The sequence below is a fragment of the Medicago sativa genome, chromosome 3, assembly GCF_051527215.1.
Source record: "Medicago sativa cultivar Bolivia chromosome 3, Bolivia_mono, whole genome shotgun sequence".
NCBI lineage: Eukaryota > Viridiplantae > Streptophyta > Magnoliopsida > Fabales > Fabaceae > Medicago > Medicago sativa.
The window spans coordinates 89,896,644-89,915,119 of NC_140751.1; the positions used below are offsets into that span (position 1 = coordinate 89,896,644).

Sequence of the window (18,476 nt, forward strand, 5' to 3'; positions counted from 1 at the left end):
TAAAAAAAAATGGATCAAAAATATATTTAAGCTTCTTTTTAAGATAAAGTCTATCATGATCACAAATATAAATGTACATTGTTTGGGTGCACACACATCAAAATATTTTCTTTAATAATAAAAAAAATTGATAATAAAATGATTTAGTTTTTTGAGAAAAAGGTTTTTGATGTCTATGTGACCAAATACTATGCATTTATATTTGTGTCCATGCAAGAATATCTCTCTTTTTAATATGTAAGAGATTCAAATTTCTATCAACTTGGCTCAGTTGATCGTTGAAGTTTCTTAAATGACTTAAATAAGAAATTTATTAGTTTGTTTGGTAGTTAAATTCTAAAAAAAAACTAATTTACAAAAAAGAAACTTAATTTCTTAGACATTTCAATAAAATTTGGGTTAAATAAATTTTTGGCCCATATAAATATATCAAATTTTGTCTTTTATACTCTTAAACAAAAGTGATATGTTTATGTCCCTGAAAAATAATTCAGCATAAAGTTTTATCCCTCTTAATTTTAAATTTGTTTTGATTATCGTTAAACTTTATAATTTTGAGTATTTCTTGCAGGACTATTTAAAATCTTGTCAAAAATTATTTCATAAAAAAAATTATAATTTTTTAACATGTAATAAATTAAACATAATTTTGAAAGTTCGATATAAAAGTATTGAAAATCTTGTTCCAAGAGATCATATTTTAAACTCATTTTTTACAAGAGAAATTTTTTATAATGTTATAATCATGAACAAATCATTCAAAAATTTATGGACAATTAAACAAACCTAACCTAATTTTTTTACAAGGTCTCAAAAATGCCACTTTTTTACGAGAACTAAAATTTTTATGATTTTTTTTTCTATATCTTAATATGTTTTTTCAATTTAATCATGATTGCATCGCTTTATTGAGTAACATGGTCATATCTATAATATTTTGAACACAGGCTTCTCGTTAGAGGCAAATTTGTTGTAATTATGTACATTTAATAAATAACAATACTAAGCTATAACTAACTGTTTTTTTTACCTAAGATCATATGTTTTTTTTACCTAAATTCCTACGTGTTTTTTTTTTATAAATTGCATTAAACAATGAATATCAATTTTCAAGTAGAGTATTTTTTTTTTTGGTACAATCAAGTAGAGTATTTTACTCTTTAGATTTTTGAGTATTTCTAGAAACGACGCATGGTTAGGTAAAAAAACACTGAATTTTTCTTACCCAACACTCATTTGTTTATAAAAAAATGATTTGTCCATGTGCAATATTGCACATGTTAAAGTAACAAGTTTTTATTGAAAATCAATAATTATTTATTAAAAAATTATGTTTTTTTTAGTGAAAAAATTATGTATTTAATACAAGAGGAATGATATTTTGACATCCAATTTTCAACAACTTTTTAGGGACAACCTTTTTCCTCCATTCTTATTGGACAATAACAATAGAGAGAGAAAAAGGAAGAGAGAGAATAAAAATATAATGAGAGTATGAAAGAGAATTGTCACAAAAGTTGTTGAAAATTGGTTGTCAAAATATCATTTCTCTTAATACAAAATGTACAAATTTTAATGCAAATTTACCATTTTAAACTTCTTAACATGTACAAATTTGCACATGATAGAAAAATCCATAAAAAAATACTCATTTGATTTAATAGTTGTTTAATGACTTGATATTTCATAGGATATGTAAACTAAAAAAATACAAAATATACAACATGACACATCAAAATCACAATTCAAGTAATTTTAACGTATTAAAACATATATAGAAAGTTGTTGTCTATTTTAATTAGTTTTAGTGGGTGAGAGTTTATCTTAGTTCATTTCTCTCATAGATAACAAACAAACAATTCAAACCATAATATTCTGATATATTTTTTTGAAAGGGATCTACCAGAAACAAAATTGTAATCAAGTGTCATTTAACTGTAAAGAAGTACGAACAACCAGAAAAACTAAACAAAAGAAAAAGAAGGGTGATTGAAGTTGTGATGTGAAATTATAAAAAAATAAAATAAATACTAATAGTTTTACATGTTGTATATGGCATCAAGCAATCTCAGAATGTAACCGAAATCTGCATCATACACTTTAACATTAAATGGCTCTTTTAAGACCATCTTCAATAGGAATTTAAGATCCGGTACTAATAGGTACCCCCGTTGGGAAGAATTTTTTTAAGCGGGATCCTCACTCCTTTAATATTAAAAATTTGAAATGTAATGATAGAAAGTTATTGATAGTTGATTAGTGGATCTCATTTAAGAATTTTTTTTGAGATGTTGGGTTGGAGGAATCTATGAAGCCCGGATACTCCAAAATGGTGCCGTACCCGTGTCGGATACGTATCGGATACCGATACTCCGCGGATACTCCGGATACCGTATCCCAGAAGTATCGGAATTAATTATTTTAATTTAAAATATATATTTTATCGGATACTTAAAAGATACTCGACGGATACACACAGATACTTATAAGATACTTCACACAGACGTATCCAAAAAAAATGAAGTGTATAAAAATGAGATTGTGTTGTGAAAATTTAAGATACGAATCACTATAATTACTTTTCAATTAACAAATTAAATATTAAGATTTTGGTGGATGAAAGTAACGAGAGAGGGGAGATGTAATCAATCAACATTAAACAAATTTTGTTTTGAGTTCTTTTATTGATACATTTGTTGATATCCTAACATATGAATGAAAATAGAATATGATTTATACAAAATCTTTACATTTTTTATTTTGATCATATGTTTTTTTTTTCTGTAAATTGTAACTTTTATGATTATATAGTATGAGTAATCAATGTTTTTTTTTAAGTATTTTACACGCATATAAATTTTAATATAAATATTTTGTTAACGTATCTTAGCCGTATCGTATCCTAAATTTTAAAAATTTCGCGTATTCGCGTACCCGTATCGTATCGTACCCGTATCGCACTACGTATCCGGGCTTCATGGAATTGAGTGTACTATTGTTAAAAAATTATAAATAAGTGATATGTACACGTAAGGCCAATTTAAGTGCCTAACATTGGATGTCTCACTTGTGGATGCTGTAATGGCCTAAAGTGGCCAGAATTTCCTAAAAATATTAGCAATAATGTAACCCAAATGACTGCCTGATATACGTGCATTTTCCATATTTTGCTTTAGAGCATCCACATTGGTAGGGTTTTAACCATCTAAGAAGGGTACCTATTAGGTACCCCCATTAGGGAAAAAATAGGGGGTCTCATAAGACTCAGGGTCTCACTTAAAACCTCCGATCTTAAGTAGACCCAACTACTCATCATTATTTCCCATTATGGTGATATTTTAGCTTGAACCTCTTTTTTAACAAAAATACACATAAAAACTCGTTTCTTCTTAACAACAATACAACATACGGAATCAAATCTTTTAGCATGGAGATTTCTTCGTGACAGGTTACCTACTAAATCAAATCTTATGGATTATGGTGTTTTATCTTCGGAGGCAGCCATTTGTTCGACGGCGTGTGGGCAGGCCGAAGCGGCTTCCCACCTATTTTTACATTGCGACATGTATGCCGCTTTGTGGCAGATGGTTCGATCTTGGTTAGGTGTTTCAGGAGTGGATCCTCAAAGTCTTCACGCCCATTTTTATCAAGTTACCCATTGCTTGGTGGTATGAAAGCTTGTCGATCCTTCTTACAGCTCCTTTGGCTTTTGAGCGTTTGGGTCATTTGGCAGGAAAGAAATAACATACTATTTAATAATTCACAACTATACATCTCAGAGCTTATGGACAAAGTTAAGTTTCACTCTTATCGGTGGTTGAAAGCAAATAACACCACTTTTGTGTATGGTAGTCAACATTGGTGGTCGGACCCTTTGAATTGTTTGGGTATCAACCAATCATTGTGTTTTATTTTTGTGGTACTTTTGATTGATCATCTGTAATTTTGGGTGGTCTTCTTAGCATATCTTGTGCTGAGTAAGCGACTCAGTTTGTGTTAATATAATCCATTTTTAATTCTTAAAAAAAAAAAACAATACAACATACAATGAAGTGTATTATTTGATTATGTTACTTTTAATTTCAATCGCAAAATAACCTAAAGATAAATAGATTTGTGTGTGGGGCAGTAAAGAAAAAAGCAATTAAAATAATAGTTCAGCATCCATTGTAATAGATTATATATATTTAGTATTCCATAAATATCAATGTATCAGATCATAATTAATTTACGAAAAATAAAACTAAAACAATATCAATGTATCAGATCATAATTAATTTACGAAAAATAAAAGGTTTAAATGTGTAATTAGTCCTTGCACTTTCAACAGATTTTGGCATTGGTCCCTGCACTTTTTTTTGTTTGGCATTGGTCCCTGCACTTTGTAAAAATATTGTCATTGGTCCCTGCACTTTTTTTTGTTTGACATTGGTCCTTGCACTTTGTAAAAATATTGGTATTGGTCCCTGCACTTTGTAAAAAATTTGGTATTGATCCCAATCATTTCATGCCACGTGGCACCAATACCAATATTTGTCCAAAGTGCAGGAACCAATACCAATATTTTTACAAAGTGCAGGGACCAATGCCAAACAAAAAAAAGTGCAGGGACCAATGCCAGTATTTTTACAAAGTGCAGGGACCAATGCCAAACAAAAAAAAGTGCAGGAGCCAATGCCAAAATCTGTTGAAAGTGCAGGGACCAATTACAAATTTAAACCAAAATAAAACTAAAACAATTTAAACCAAAATAAAACTAAAACAATGGCAGTTAACGTCAAATACTCCCTCCGGTCCTTATTATAAGAAACAATTGACTTTTTTGGTTCATAAAATAATTAACGTATTTTGTTATAAATATAGACTAGATACATCACTTACACAATGAACCTAAAAAATCAACTTTTTCTTATAATAAGGACCGGAGGGAGTACATGAGAATGTTTGATATACTTCACGGTGTCACGTGTGATGATCAAACTTTTAGATATTTGCATTTTTATATGGGAAATGCTAACCGGTGTCCCGGAGCACTGGTTAAAGAATAAATATGGTAGTATTTGCATTGAAAGTAATGTTGTCATTGCATTAAAAGGTTAAAAAGTGTTATTTTTTGAGTTAAAATTTTCTCTTTTGGTTTCCTTAACCAGTGCCTCGGGGGCACCGTTTAACAAGACTCTTTCTATATATACACTTGGGAAAAGAAAATGCTAACTTGTGTTTTTAAGTCACAAGTTAAGAAGTCAAATGTAGAAGTTTTTTATTGAAAATTGTGCATTCAATATCTTAAAAGTTTTAAAAGTTAGTATATTTTCAATATAAAATTTATTTTTAGTTTCCATTTTAAACTCTTTAACTTACCCCATCCGTTTCTAAATATAAACAAAATTGACTTTTTAGGTTCATTCAATTAATGATGTATGTGATTCATATTATGGACCACATATATCATCAATTGAATGAACCTAAAAAGTCATTTTGCTTATATTTAAAAACGGAGGGAGTAGGGCACAAATTATGATAACCTTTTAAAAAAAAGTCTCAAATACTCCCTTCGTCCCTATATCTAACTACCCATTTGACTTTATTTTTGTTCCTAAATCTAAACCCCTTTTCAAATTACTAGATGCATTTATTATTATTTTCCTAAACATACCCCTAATTAATACTACTAACTTATCTTGAAATTTAAAAAGTCAAATTTAATACATATACAAACAAAGGACAATATGGTAGTATTAACATACAAAACAGACATAATAATTGCACTGACAATTTTTCTTAAGAAATGTGGAAAAAACAAAGGGAGGTTACATTAAGGGACAGAGGGAGCATATAGCGTGTGCGTCCATATAAAAGAAAAGTAGAAACGTTTCTACAAGACGAGGGAGCACAAATCTTGTTTTGTTGCAGTCTACATGTACGCGCATTCACACACTCATACATCAAAAACTGTTTGATCAAAATTGAACTGTCCAAAACCTAACTCCCCATTTTTATTAGTACAATAGTAAAATTAAAGGTTAATGCTAACATGTACCCCAAGAGCATATGCTAAGGAATTTAAAATAGAAATAATTGTCATAAAAATTGTGCATTCAACTTGATTTAACTTTTTAAAGTCAAAATTTTGTACTTTTCTATAAAAAATTTCTAATTATGGTTTCCTTAACTTGTGCCCTAAGGGCACAAGATAACAAGACCCAAAATTAAAATGTACACCCTCCGGTCACTAATATAAGCAAAAACCCACTTTTTAGGTTTATTCAATTAATGATGTATGTAGTCTATAATAAAGACTACATATATCATTAATTGAATGAACCTGAAAAGTAGATTTTTGCTTATATTAATGATCGGAGGGTGTAATCTAGATTAGACGGTCATCAATGTCTTAAATGCTTGAATGCGTGAAAACAATGACAAGATAATCCTATCTCGAAGGAGTACTCCCTCCGGTCACTATTATAAGCAAATTTCTACTTTTTAGATTCATTCAATAAATGATGTATGTGGTTCCGGAGGGAGTACACTGTAAGAAGAAAATGCAACAGCCGGATGCATTAAATATACAGTAAATCCATTTCCGTTTCGGTATCTACGAACTGAACTCAACATTGGTTCCGGTGTGGCACGAAGATAAGAGACACCGATAAAAAAGACAAGACAACGATGCAACCCACGCTCTCTCCTCGTTTACTGTTCTCACATTCACAGACACTCGGTCCTTGGAAAGTACTCCAAAGCAGTTAACGCTTCCTTCCTTCTTTTCACCTTTACCTTTTTTACTACTTTCCACACCCCCCTTTTGGACACCGATATTTTATTCCTTTCCTTCATTTTTCAACAACACAGAAACCGCATCAAAACACACCCCAATAATTGAAGTTTTCAAACCTCTTTCACACACAGATTTCTAATAACCCACTTTCATCAACAATTTTCACGGTTTGTTTTTTCATTGTTTCTGAATTTGCAATTTCTGTGAACAATTTTTGAAACCTGAGATGTGTGATTCAAACATGCTTTTATATCTACCTGATGATGTATTTGCAATAATTTCCAAGTCCTTTTCACCAAGAGATATATGCAATCTGAGTTTATGCTGCAAGAGCTTGAACTCTCTTGTGGCATCTGAAAAAATCTGGCTAACTCAGTGTCAAGTTTTGTGCACAGTTCCTCATAGGGATCTTGTTGAATGGAGAAAGGGTGTGTGTTCTTACAAGGCACTTTGTCGTTTTCTGTTGAAAGTTCAACCATTGATTGGAATATGGGTTCATCAGAATCCCGAGCTAGGGAACGTGGTGTATGTGATGCCTGGTTTTGTTTCTGTTGTTGGTTGTAGGGTCATTCCACAGGAGCTTGGTCCTTTGGGTATGGAAGATGGTCCAATTCTATGGGCTTCTGTTTTTGAAGTTATTGCTGATTTTGATGGTTCTGCCATGTTTTTTCTTCATGGAAGGGAAAAGGGTATTGATTATATTTATCCTGGTTCAGCTAGGTGTATTGATAAATTTTGTAATATACTGTTGCTCGAGGTTGAGCCAGAACAAAATAAAAATGTTGGTAGTTTGTTGCAGAGCAAAAGCTTTGTGCATCAGTCGGGTTTGGAGTTGTCGAGGAAGGTTAGTAGGTCGAATAGTGATATATGCAGGCCACAAATGGCGATTGGAAATAATAATGGAGGAAATGTTACCTTTAGCAAATTAGCTTTTTCTGATAGAAGAAAGTTGCTTGAGGTTACTACTAGCCAAGTTCGGCAAAAGATTCCGGATACGGTGTTAGGACCATTATTTCCTAGATTGAGGGATGACGAGGGAAACTTTCAGAAAGATTTGGTGCTCTTGAGGGAAAGAAGATCACAACTTAGTCGATTATACAAGCTTGGTAGTAGTGAGATTGACTATAAGGCGAATTCTCAGGAGGTAGTTGGTTCAAAACAGTTAAAACTGGATGATGATCCTTCTAGGGCTGTGCCTGATTCTCTGTTCGGGGAGGATGGTGGCACACAATCTGTCAAGAGAAAAGGCATCCACAGATATTTCTGGAATAGCCTTAAACATATTCTAGGAAGATCAAATTCAATTAATGACAGTCATTCAGCTTCCAAGAAGCTTACTACAAGCAGTGAGAAAAGGCATGCTCAACTTCAAGAGTTTCTTAAATCGAGTAACACAACAAGGCTAACCTTGAACGCATCGAATGTGAAACTATCCTCTTATAGAGCGTGGCCGAATATGCACGACAGTAGGTTTGCACTTTACAAGTTGCCATTGCGAGTTCCCAGTGCTGACCAAGAATATGCCGGTTTATGGGGAGGTGCTTTTGGCTGGCCTCCAGGAAAGCCTTCTGAAGACAAGCCTGGAAAGGCTTTATTCTTTCTTCTCCTCTCTTATGAGGAGTTTCAGGGTCAACAACTTCTCATTGCAACCAAAATATTAGAAGGCACACACTATGTCTTGCACCCTAATGGTTCAGCAATGTTTATAGCGAATATCAACGAGCCTTCGTCAGAACCCTTTCCTTGGAACACTGACGCAGACTCTATGCCGGTGAATATCAAACATGTTTACACCGGTGAGGGTATTGCGAGTGGTTACGGGTTCAGATACCCTGGATCAAAGCCGGGCTCGCTCTTTGTTTTTCATAATGGTGTAATTGCATTCATTTGGAAGGAGACAAGGGCCGTTCTGACCTTGCAAAGACTTAACTTGCAAGAACTTTTGAAGAAGGGTGAAAGAATACCTTCCCTGCCTCCCATTGCCAATTTTTCGTATCTGACAAAGTCGTACTCGAATGTGTTTGCCGGCTTTCCTACCTCTTCCAATTCTCTGTCTTCACCAAGGTTTGCCTTAAATCTGACATGTCAGCTTTCTTTCACTTAAAAAATTTCCTATTAATCTTTGCTCATCTTCATGGTTTTATGATTCTCTATAAGCCTCTAACTATTGCATATATGAAATTAGTTTATGGTTTTATGATTGAAATTTGGGATTTTTCTATCTTGTCTGTAGGATTAATAGGAAATCACTGTGCTTTCCGGTTTCCTCTCTCTACCTAGTGTTTGTATAATAGTGAAAGTATGATCTAAGTCCTGTGAGAAAAGTTTGTTAACGTTCCGGGAAAAATATAAAAACATTATAGAACAACAGCATCTATCAGCTGACAGTTGCATTTTCTTAAATTCTGTATACAGCAAAGAAATGGAAATAGTGAGATATCTATTAGAATTTAGAAACAAATTATTTTGTGCAGAACTTGTAAACCTTCTTAGACTCCTTGTCTTAGTTCCACCATAGGCAAATAAAGATATCCTGCTTGTAAGAATTAGTGATATTTTGACAGTATGATATTGTTCAGGGTATCAGTTAAGCTGACAGTTGCATTTTCTTAAATTCTGTACAAAGAAATGGAAATAGTGAGATATCTATTAGAATTTAGAAACAAATTATTTTGTGCAGAACTTGTAAACCTTCTTAGACTCCTTGTCTTAGTTCCACCATAGGCAAATAAAGATATCCTGCTTGTAAGAATTAGTGATATTTTGACAGTATGATATTGTTCAGGGTATCAGTTATATTGTCAGTTCATGAAGTTTGTTGTTGTGGCTTTGGGATGTCTCTGCTGTTGTCTTGTTCATGTTTTAACTTTGTATGCACCAAAACTTTCACAAAGTAGGCTAAATATACAGTTAGTAGAATATGGATTTGTTGATTACTGAAATTACTGAAGATGGAAAGTGTACGTGTTGCAAGGCTTTTTGGAATCATATTTGTAAATCTCCATCAATATGATCTATCTGAGTAAGACCCTGTTTGGATAAACAACTTAATTAAGGGCTTATCATCTAAATGCTTATGCATAAGCTATTTTTATAACAAAAAATAAAATAGAGTCAAACTATTTTCATGAGGTTTGTGTTTATAAGTTCTTTTTAACCGTTTCACAAGTGCTTATGTCAGTAGATAAACTCAAATAAACCAATTTAAACATGTGCTAAGGAAAATGTTGTCCAAAATTTTGACAGCAGGAACATCGCTAATTTACCAATCTTTCGATGTATGAAATACTTTCAAAATCACTACCTATGGCTGTGACTGTGCTTCTTTTGTTTTTAAGTTGCCTTTGTTTGCATTATTTTTTTTGTTATCCACCAATATAACCGTCGAATGTATGAAATACTTTCAAAATCACTACCTATGGCTGTGACTATGTGCTTCTTTTATTTTTAAGTTGCCTTTGTTTGCATTATTTTTTTGTTATCCACCAATATAACCGTCGAAATCTGTTGAAGACACTGATCTTAGTTTTTTTTTTTTTTACAATTGGACATCGATCTTAGTTGATGGTTACTGTGCATGTTCTTGGTTGCATGTTTCTTTACAGGAAAGCACGGCACTAGTATATTAGCAGGCTTGGGACTCGATGGTTTTTATCCACTTGTGTTTACAACGGTCTTATAAAGAGGCTTAAACCTCGTAGTTGCGAAATTGTGATTGCTGGAGTTGCTTTGCTTCTGGCTGTCCCAGAAAACACTTCATACTGTTGTGTCTTCTAGTTGCTGCTTATTGAGCGAGACCAAAGATTGAGAGTACACTACTCTTTGTCAAGTAATGTACTATGAAATAAATTGTGATGAATTGTCATATCATACTCTCTGTTGTAGTATAAATGGGAGAAAGTGTACAATAAAGATCCCAAAAAAGTTCTATACATTATGTATAAATTGACAGAATGTTGCCACTGCGCGCCATATGGTGAATTGGTGATACTATACTCTCACCGTTTAAACAAAGTTGGCCCATCATGTAAAAATATTGGCTCCTATTAATACAGTATTTGCTAATTTCTTTGCCATTTTTATCTCCATCTCCACCTCCACCACCTCCGGGTTGATTATTTTTGTTCTACTTCCATTATTCTTCGGCTTCTACGCCGTGTACAATGTGTCTATCTCGACACCCTAGGTGTATTAGAAACACACACACACACACACACACAGGAGCTTGTATTTGGATAAATAGAAAAGGATACAATAGAAATGTTCTTGACTGGATGTCCATTTAGGCAATCCATAACGCCTGTTTACTTCTAGTTACTGGGGTTGGTCGACGATTGGATGGTTGTTTCTGCCTCACGGTTTGGTGCAACCTGTGATTAGAGACTCAAAATTAGTTTTTAATTTGGAGTTGGACAATATGCATTGGCAATATAAATATAATGTTTGATTATTATTTTGTTAAACATGTAATTGGTGCGAAATGCATCGATTTTGTCAATGACTAATCTGTACTTCAAAACCTAGCTAGTCCATTTTCAGTGAGATCTTCCCTCTCAACCAAGGGTTTTCATTTACAAGACTCAAGTTCAAGATTTTGTTTAAGAGAACCGAGTCCACTTCTACTAAAACCAACATAATGTTGGCTACACAATCCAAGTTTATATAAAATTTCTATCCTCTTAGCTAGTTCACTTATAAGATTTCTCATAACGATGGAAACTACTTAAGTACTTTTTCGTTTATTTTTAAGTGTTGTTTTAAAATATTATACTCAAATTAACAATGATACTCATCTTATTTATAAAATTTCAATTTTTCACGAAACCATTATTATTATTACAGTGTAACAAATTTTGTTTGAGGGAAGTTAATTTAGGGATGACAAAAAAAAATTATTTAAAAAACTAGAATTTTTAAATAGATACCTTTGAAAAGAGTAAATATAAATATTTAAAAAATAGTATAAATGATAAATTAAACTATCAAAACGACAATTAAATTAAGAGTTTTTTTGTCAAAAAAATTAAATTAAAAGTTTTGAATACCTTGTTAAGGAATCTAAAATTAGAAGTTTTTTATAGAAAACAAAAAAACATTAATTTTTTTTTGAGTAAACATTAAGTTAAAAAGTTGAATGCACAATTATTTATATTTTAAATTTTTTAGCATTTGTCTTTGGGAGACATATGTTAGCATGAATACGACAAATGTATATATAAAAAAAAAAAAAGAAAAGAGAGAGACAAATATCAACGAAGCTAGGTGAATGTAATTAACCAAAGTTGTAAAATAATTTGTCTAAAATAAATGACCAAAATGCACATGCTACTACTCCCTCTGCTGTTGACCTTCCTTAACCTCTCCCAAGCTCAACCACACTCCGATGCACCACCCTCATCCACCGTCTGCATCATCGGAGCCGGCATCGGCGGCTCCTCCGTCGCCCATTTCATCCGCAAATACTCTCCCGACCTCACTCCAACCACCAAAATCCGAGTATTTGAACGCAACACCATCGTCGGTGGCCGCATAGCCACCGTCAATGTCGCAGGAGAAACATTCGAAGCTGGAGCTTCCATTCTTCATCCCAAGAATCTTCACGCTGTCAATTATACAAAGCTTCTCAATCTTAAGGCGAAAGAGCCTAGTTCGGGATTCTCTCTTGCCATTTGGGATGGAAACAAGTTCGTTTTCAAAACGATTGAAATTAGTTCCAATCTTCCCCTTATCGATAAGCTTCTTAAACTTCCTTTTGTTGAAAATCTCGTTTCGCTTGTCAATTCTGGACTCATGTTCATTCGCTATGGCTTCTCGCTTTTTAAGATGCAGAACTTTGTTCAGGTACCTATTTTTATTCTATTTGTTTAAGTTGATTATCATTTAGGCTTGTTTGGACAAGCAGTTTGATTAAGCGCTTATAGGCTTATACTTATAGCACAACTGCTTATATACAAACTTTGGCTCTTTTTAATAAGCAACTTGATTAAGCCTTTCGTAGCACAAACTCTTATTATACAAGTGCTCATGTACAAGCTATTTTTATATAAGTTATAATTTGTTTTATAAGCGCTATCCTAGAGAGCTTATGAAAATAAGCTGAAAATAACTAATGGACATGCCATAAGTTGTTTTCTCAAGCTCTTCCAAATAGTCACGCTTAAATAAGTCAATCTAAAAGGGACTTATTTGTATATAAAATCAAATGTGTGTTGTTTTTCTAATGAAGTTGTAATTTAGAATGCTGTGGGTAGCTTCTCGAAGTACTACGAGGACACTGGTTCAAGACCTATTTTTGAGACTGTAGATGAGATGTTGAAATGGGCTGGACTGTTTAATCTTACTACGAGGACTTTACAAGACGAATTGGTTGATGCTGGGTTGTCTCCCCTGTTGATCAATGAACTTGTCACGGTTAGAATTCTTATTATCCTTGACAACTATAGAATATAAATCACCAATTCAGAATTTGTGTTACCTAACTTACCTTGTTTGTTTATTGGGCGAATCAGCATTTGATTCAGTGGAATTGTAAGAGTTGATCAATTTAGTCCTTCATATTTATGAAATAGCAATTTAGTCCCTTAAATAGAAAAATGCCAGTCAATTTAATCTTTTTTCCAAATTTAGCACAACAATTTTAGAAGGTTCTATGCTTGTTTCTGTTTCGATGTATTAAGAGACTATTCAAGTCAATATTTTTAGTTTGATGGAGGGACTAAATTGCTTTTTCCTTACAATTTGGAGTGCTGAAATGTGGTTTGGTCTTGTTTATTTTAACTGAGAGCTTGTTTGGATAAACTTTTTTCTTGATAAATGATCATGCAAAAGGAAATACTGAAAGAATTTTGCAGCAACCATGTATCCTATAAGTTGAAATTAGCTTATGTATCTTAATTTTTTAGAAGCCCTCTCATTTCACTTCTGTACAACCATCTATAAATTTATAAAGATTTTTCCTTAAATGAAGAACCATACACTTATTTTAATTCAGAAGCTCTGATCAGTAAGGAGCTAATCCAAATTGGGCATGTGAAAGTATTGTTACTTTAGAAATTAGAACAAAAGATCCCACACCTATAGAAAAGAGCAGTATCTTAGATTTAAAAAAAGCTTACTATAATATGGAATTTTGTTCTTTTCATTTATGCAGGTCATTACACGTATTAACTATGGTCAGAGTGTCTACATGAGTGGGTTGGGAGGTGCAGTTTCGCTGGCAGGATCAGGTGGAGGATTGTGGTCCATTGAGGGGGGCAACCGGCAAATGGCTGTTGGGCTGATTGATCGGTCGGATGTTGCATTACATCTGAATGAAGGAATAAAATCTGTTGCTGACCTTGGAGATCATTATGAAATCAACTCAACAAAAGGAAACAATTACATCTGTGAAGTTGCTGTGGTTGCCACACCATTGGATGAGATAAATATTCAATTTATTCCTCCAATTTCAATCCCTGAGAGAAAATTACAGCACACGCATGCAACTTTTGTCAGGGGCCTTCTAAACCCTGTGAGTATTAACATCTGATAGTCATAGCCTACTATTATGTAGTACAGATTCTGTCCTTGTCCGTCTGATATACATTCTTCTTTTATTTTAGTCAGTGCTACTGCTAATGGATTTCCTTTGTTGTGCCTTAGGTATATTTTGGTCTGAAGGCTACAGCAAAAATTCCAGATCTTGTGGCCACATTGGAGGACCCTGAACTTCCATTTACAAGCATTTCAGTTCTTAAGAAGCACAACGAAGAAGAATCCACTTATAAAATATTCTCTCGTAAACCAATGGCAGACACATTACTTAATAGCATTTTCAGGTAATATTATCAGCTGTTAATTAAATAATTTCCCATTCGCCTTGAAACAGGTAATATTATCAGCTGTTAATTAAATAATTTCCCATTCGCCTTGAAACTTAAACTATACTGCTGATCTGCGTAACCAAATCTATTGCACAAACCTACTGACTTCTATTTTGAGAAGAGTTATAGTTCATAATTTGAGATAGCCACGTGCTCACACATCAAACCTACCTAATAATTACAAGGGTTAATAGGGTTTTATCCCCCCGCCATTTGGGGGCTTTTTGGTTTACCCCCCTGTGGAAAAAAAACTTGAAATTCCCCCCTGTAAAATAAAGATTCTTTGGTTTACCCCCCTATAGCCAACAGTCAGCATCTGACTGGATAAATTTGATGACGTGGCGTGCTGACATGGTATTTTATTTACTTTTTTATTTTTTTTTTAATTTCCACGTGGCAAAATTAATTTTTTTTTTATAAACCCAAAAAATCTTTTTATTTTAAAAAAATATTTTTTTTTTGACAAGAAAAAAAAATTATATTTATCATTTATATGTCCTTTTTATTTTTTATTTACAATTAAAAAAAAAAACTTAAAAACAAAAAAATCATCTTTCTCTCTTCTCTCCACCGTATCCTTTTCTTCTTCCCTTCTCTTCATCCTTTTCTTCTTCTTTTTCACTCCTTCAACAACAACAAAAACAAGAAGAACAACAAAATCAAATCAATCATATCTTCTTCAACCCAATTTCAAACCAGGAAAACAAAATCAGATGGAAAAGATTTATTCAAAAACCCCAATTTTGCAAATCCCTAAAATCCCCAAATTTCTCTTGTAAAATTCGAATTGGACATGATTTTGATTCCTATTCTTCTTCTTTGAACAGGGGCGCATTTTGTTTCCTTCTTCTTCTTCTTTTCAAAAAAATGAAAAAAGGGTTGTTCAATTTTTTCTTGCCCGGATTGAGTTTCTATGATGTTGTGTAGTTTATGGAAAAGATGATGAGATTGATGTGTTGTTGTTGTTCAAATTTTGTTTTTATGATGTTGTGTAGTTTATGGAAAAGATGATGAGATTGATGTGTTGTTGTTGTGGATTGTTGTGTGTTGTTGATGTTGTGTTGATGAAGGAGGAGAGAAGAAGAAGAGAAGGCGCTGGAGAAAGAAGAGGAAAAAAAAAATTAATTTTAAAGTTTTTTTTAATAATCTTGATTTTTTTAAGTTATTTTTTAATTTATTAAGTTATTTTATAAGTGAGATGTAATAAAAAAAATTAAAAATTAAGAATCTGGAAATGGGATTCACGTTGGAGAAGAAGAGAGAAAAAGAAATGGGATTTTTTTTAATCTATCGAGGGTATTTTAGGTATTTCATCTTTTTTAACATAATTTTTAAAATTATATAATCTGAAAAACTATATTTTTATGGAAAATTATATAATCTGAAAATTCTATTTTTATTTTAATTGTCAAAATCTTAATTTCATTTTTTTTCAGAGAAATTAAATATAGAAAAAATTCGAAATTTTTATTCCATAATTTTTATAAGAATTTGTTTTTTTAATTTCATTTTATTTTATTTTAATTTTTTTATGACATTTAGATTTTTAAAACATTCAGTTTTTTTTAAAATTTAAAAAATTAGAAAAAAATCAGATTTTTTTTAATTTGAGAAGATATTTAAAAGTTCTGAAATTTAATTATCAAAATAAAAAATTAGAAAAAAATGAAATTAAAAAAAGTTTAGATTTTTTCAAATTAAAAAGATTTTTTGGGTTTATAAAAAAAGATTTTTTTTTAATTTTTTTCTTTTTTTTAATTTTTTTTAATTATGCCACATGGAAATTAAAAAAATCAAAAAATAAATAAAATACCATGTCAGCACGCCACGTCATCAAATTTGTCCAGTCATATGCTGACTGTTGGCTTTGGGGGGGTAAACCAAGGAATCTTTATTTTACGGGGGAATCTTCAAGTTTTTTTTTCCATAGGGGGGTAAACCAAAAGTCGCCCAAATGGCAGGGGGGGTAAAGCCCTATTAACCCTAATTACAATATGGACTTTGGTCAATCATTTAGCCCCAAAGTGCAAATGGGATGCATCAAGATTGGAACCTAATGTTGGTATTTAATTGTATAGCTTTGTATTTGAACTATAAGTTGTCTCAACTTTCTCCTTCTCGCAAAGATGAGTACATGAGAACTTTCACCAATTTCTAATTGTAACTTTTGTTGACTGCTTCTCTGACAGTGTGAGGAAGGAGACAATTCGGATAGACTGGGCTGCCTACCCTCAGTATCACGCCCCAGAAATATTTGCACCGTTTATATTGGATGGTCGACATCTGTACTATGTTAATGCATTCGAAAATGCGGCTAGCACCATGGAGACAAGTGCCGTGTCAGCTGAGAATATTGCCCGACTCATACTCTCAAGATATTTTGGCAAAGTAAGTGTGCGTTCATCTAATTTAAAGGCTTGTTCTCAAGAAAAAGATGCTCATTTAGAATTGTGATACAGTAGTTGTAAGATTTTGTTTATATGCATTTGGAAATACGGGAAAGTAAATCAAGCAATTACTGGTCAACAGGAGGTTAATCCCTAGCCAACTGGTGGAGATACATCAATGTGCAAAACACAGGACAATACTGCAAATACGACACAATAAATTCTTACTCTCCCCAGTCCCTCCCTTTGTATTATTATGTTCTTAATGAATAGTGAATAGAGTGTTTCATTGTTGAGATTGAAACTTCTAGTGGTTGCAATTTCAGGCGAGGATTTAGTTGTATTTGTGACGCTTCATAGATCACTTCGATTAACAGGCCGACATATAACTATGTAACATACGACTGGTGCAGTATTTTACTAGACTGTATGCAATAAAATTATTCGTGGTGTTCTATTTTGTGAACTTAATACAAAAAACCATATTACCACATATTTGTTTAGGTTTTACACAACTCAATTGCGCATTCCCAGACAAGTTTTGTGAAAGGAAAATGTTTTTTCTTCCTACCAACGAATGTTTGGAGCTTCGTGAATAGCTAAACAAATACACAGCCAAGCTATGAATCCTTGACACAACCTCATGCAGATTAATGCCAAGGCGTTGCTAAACGCACAGCCTTATCAACCAGGCTGTTCGGGAGGGTGTTTGTTGATTTTATAATTTACTTGCTAGTCTTTAAGGCCTGGGAGATGTGATATATTGATCCCGTTTTGTTCTTGTTTTCTCATGTGTGTTGTAACAGTAGTGCACCCACGGGCCACGGAAGTTTTTGTCATGGGCGTTTTGTACTAAAAATAGACCACTTATACCATGTAATTTCTGGTGCTTAATTTTGGCACCACTTGTGCTTGGGACAATGTCTTTAATGCATTATTATTTTTTTTATCTTAAAAAACATTAAAATAATGTCTACCATAAAGAATTTGAAAGAGTGGTTAAGCGCCTGTAAAAACAAAATATATGATGAATTTTCTCATTATACAATTCAATGATATATTTATGCTTACCCTCACTATCATATTGAGTGTCGCTTGAAAAATGAAAAAGTCATTCTTTATAGGGAAATGCTAACGTGTCTTAAAAATAAATGTTAAGTTTTTTATAAGAAAATGTTAACTTGTGTACTAAAAATACAAGTTAAGAAACTTAAAGTAGAAAGATTGTCTTAAAAATCGTATATTCAATTTCTTAAAAGTTTAAAAATTGTTCTTTTCAATTGACAATATCTACTTTAAGATTCCTCAACATTTTCCCTTATGACACAAGTTATACCGACTTTAGGATTCCTTAACATTTGCCCTAAAGTACAAGTTAGCATGACCCTTTTTTTTAATTTAACATTAATTTTCCCCCTCTAGTTTTGACCTCAAATAAATAGTGTG

At 32.5% G+C, this 18,476-nt stretch overlaps 2 protein-coding genes across 4 annotated transcripts; both read left to right on the forward strand.

Annotated features, from left to right (window-relative positions):
• Positions 1-6,596: 6,596 nt before the first annotated feature.
• LOC146941732 (F-box family protein) lies at positions 6,597-10,857 on the forward strand. Of its 2 annotated transcripts, none has more exons than XM_085755558.1 (2): positions 6,597-8,865; positions 10,387-10,857. In XM_085755558.1, coding segments are annotated over exons 1-2 (1,860 nt in total). In that variant the 5' UTR covers positions 6,597-7,007; the 3' UTR covers positions 10,389-10,857. The 2 variants fall into 2 exon arrangements, with proteins under 2 accessions (XP_085611684.1, XP_085611685.1); XM_085755559.1 differs by having other exon boundaries at positions 6,597-8,845.
• A 1,202-nt stretch (positions 10,858-12,059) lies between these two features.
• On the forward strand, positions 12,060-18,023 carry FCLY (farnesylcysteine lyase). Of its 2 annotated transcripts, XM_085755561.1 has the most exons (6): positions 12,091-12,622; positions 13,019-13,192; positions 13,932-14,291; positions 14,423-14,598; positions 16,833-17,031; positions 17,173-18,023. In XM_085755561.1, the coding sequence occupies exons 1-6, from the start codon at positions 12,098-12,100 to the stop codon at positions 17,185-17,187; spliced, it is 1,449 nt and encodes a 482-aa protein (XP_085611687.1). In that variant the 5' UTR covers positions 12,091-12,097; the 3' UTR covers positions 17,188-18,023. The 2 variants fall into 2 exon arrangements, with proteins under 2 accessions (XP_085611686.1, XP_085611687.1); XM_085755560.1 differs by having other exon boundaries at positions 12,060-12,622; positions 16,833-17,260.
• The last annotated feature ends 453 nt before the right edge of the window (positions 18,024-18,476 follow it).